This window comes from Otolemur garnettii, unplaced genomic scaffold (genome assembly GCF_000181295.1).
Source record: "Otolemur garnettii isolate 467f Iridium unplaced genomic scaffold, OtoGar3 scaffold00191, whole genome shotgun sequence".
In the NCBI taxonomy this organism is placed as follows: domain Eukaryota; kingdom Metazoa; phylum Chordata; class Mammalia; order Primates; family Galagidae; genus Otolemur; species Otolemur garnettii.
Genome location: NW_003852586.1, coordinates 2114551 through 2117546, shown reverse-complemented (window position 1 = coordinate 2117546; position 2996 = coordinate 2114551). Strand labels below are relative to the sequence as shown.

Genomic DNA, 2996 nt, shown 5'->3' with positions numbered 1-2996 from the left:
AGCCTAAAATCTGGTAAAGCAATACCCCCAGCTTTGTTTTTATTACTAAGGACTGCCTTAGCTATATGGGGTTTTTTCTGATTCCATATGAAACACAGAATCATTTTTTCTAAATCTTGAAAGTAAGATGTTGGTATTTTAATAGGGATGGCATTGAATCGGTAAATTATTCTGGGAAGTATAGACATTTTAAAATGTTGATTCTTCCCAGCCATGAACATGGTATGTTTCTCCATTTATTGATGTCCTCTGCTATTTCCTTTCTTATAGTTTCATAATTTTCTTTATAGAGGTCCTTCACCTCTTTTATAAGGTATACTCCTAAGTATTTCATTTTCTTTGAGACTATGGTGAAGGGAGTTGTATCCTTAATTAACCTCTTCTCTTGGCTATTGTTGGCGTATACAAAGGCAAGTGACTTGTGGATGTTGATTTTATATCCTGCAACATTACTGTATTTTTTGATGACTTCCAAGAGTCTAGTGGTTGAGTCTTTGGGGTCCTACAGGTATAAGATCATATCGTCAGCAAAAAGGGAGAGTTTAACCTCATCTGCTCCCATTTGGATACCCTTTATTTTCTTGTCTTGTCTATTTGTATTGGCTAAAACTTCCAGCACAATATTAAATAGTAATGATGACAGAGGACAATCTTGTCTGGTTCCAGTTCTAAGAGGAAAAGCTTTCAGTTTTACTCTGTTCAGTAAAATACTCACTGTGGGTTTGTCATAAACAGCTTCGATCAATTTAAGAAATGTACCACCTATGCCTATAATCCTCAATGTTATAATTAAAAAATGATGCTGAATTTTGTCAAATGCTTTTTCAGCATTTATTGAAATGATCATGTAGTCTTTTGTTTTACTTCTGTTGATATGGTGGATAACATTTACAGATTTGCGTATATTAAACCAGCCTTGCATCCCAGGGATGAAGCCTACTTGATCTTAATGTATAACTTTTTGATGATAAGCTGTAATCTATTGGCTAAAATTTTATTGAGAATTTTTGCATCTGTATTCATAAGTGAAATTGGTTTGAAATTCTCCTTTTTAGTTGGGTCTTTACCTGGTTTTGGAATCAAGGTGATGTTTGCTTCATAGAACGTGTTGGGGAAGATTCCTTCCTTTTCAATCTTTTGGAATAATTTCTGCAGTATAGGAGTAAGCTCTTCCTTGAAAGTTTGATAGAATTCAGGTGTGAAGCCATCTGGACCAGGGCATTTTTTTGTTGGAAGATTTTTTATTGTTTCTTTAATCTCAGTGCTTGAAATTGGTCTATTCAGGAGATCTATTTCATCCGGGGTAAGTCTAGGGAGAGGGTATGATTTCAAATATTGATCCATTTCCTTCACATTGTCAAATTTCTGGGCATAAAGTTTCTGGTAGTATTCAGAGATAATCTCTTCTATCTCTGTGGCATCAGTTGTTATTTCCCCTTTATCATTTCTGATTGAGGTTACTAGAGATTTTACTTTTTTATTTCTAAGTTAGTCTGGACAAAGGTTTATCTATTTTATTAATTTTTTCACAAAAGCAATGCCTTGTTTCGTTAATTTTCTGAATAACTCTTTTGTTTTCAATTTCATTAATCTCTGATTTAATTTTGGATATTTCTTTTCTTCTGCTAGATTTAGGCTTAGATTGTTCTTTTTCCAATTCCATCAAATGGCCTATGAGTTTGTTGATACGCTCACTTTCTGATTTTCGAATGTAGGCCTCAGCCATCTGAGGCATGTGTGTTCATGGATGGCTCATCCTGTTTACAAAAGTGCTCAGAAGCCCAGGATTTCTAGATACAGAAATTCAGCATCAGACTGTGTATTCAAATTTCATACGAAAAAATAATTCCAATTATACTCTCTCAAAAATAGTTTTCTCAAGTTGTAATAGGTTACACATCTTCTCTAGAATAACAAATTATGGACATAATTTCTGTCTTCCTAAGCATCAATGATCTTATCATCTTTTATATGTACTGACCATTTTTACTTTGAATTGTCTGTTAATATTCTCTATAAGTTATCACATTGTACTATTTGTCTTTTTTTGTTTGTTATTTGTAGTAGTTTGCACTACAGAATGGATCCCAATCTTTTGTCAAGTATTGTAGGATAGCTCTAATGTAAATTCATTCAAGTTTCTAAGCATAAAACAACATTATTGACTCTGGCACTGCATTGGTTCTGTTTCCCTTTAAATATGTGTCAAACACTGGTAAGGAATATTCTATTACAAACAATTCCTATAATTCACTTAACAGCCACATTTTAATACACACACACACACGCACTCTCCTATATATATGAAACCTTTTTTTTTTTTTTTGAAATCATTTCTTAAACTGGAGAATATTTGTTGTGGGACTTGATTGATGGTGACGCTTGTTACCAAGAAAGACAATCAGTTCTGTGTTAACCTGGACCAATTTGATTGTAATTGCTTCCCTGCTGCGAAGGAAAAGGTGTTTTATGGATCCCAGCTCCAGTTCCAGGACCCAGCTACTCCTGCTTCCCCTTCTTCCTTGGGGTAGCAAACTTCCGGCAACAGAACAGACAGCACTTTGTGAGGATGAGCATCACAGCTGCCATGAAGGCCAGCAGGAAGCCAATCACATCCAGGGAGTGGTACTGGGCCCAGCTGAGGTCGTGGACTGCAGCCCGCAGGTGCTGGGCTCCTCCGTGGCGCATGACGAACTCGATCCAGAAGACCGCTCGATCCAGGGGCTTCACTGGCTGGTCATGGTGAATTTCTGATAATTTCATAGCATTCTCCTTATAACTGAAAGGCAAAAACACTTATAAAAATTAGAAAGTTTGGTTTTTGTTAAAAACAAGTAGGTAAAATATGGTATATGTATGTTATTCAAGTCAAAAAATTGTTGCAAAAATATTAGTTCTTGTGGCATGAACTTTGTTGGTTGCATAGCATTTAACAGATATTTGTATAGGATGAAGGCTGAGAAACATTTATGCTTAACAAAGTGGGTTGAAATGAA

The 2996-nt window shown here is 35.4% G+C and overlaps 1 protein-coding gene across 1 annotated transcript in view; it reads right to left on the bottom strand.

Moving 5' to 3' along the window:
* Positions 1–2408: 2408 nt before the first annotated feature.
* LOC100953208 (UDP-glucuronosyltransferase 2A3) overlaps positions 2409–2996 on the bottom strand; it is a 13094-nt gene continuing 12506 nt past the window's right edge. Inside the window, exon 5 of the mRNA XM_023507601.1 lies at positions 2409–2779. Within this exon, the coding sequence (XP_023363369.1) occupies positions 2500–2779 (280 nt within the window). The 3' untranslated portion in view covers positions 2409–2499. The remainder of the gene's footprint in view (positions 2780–2996) is intronic.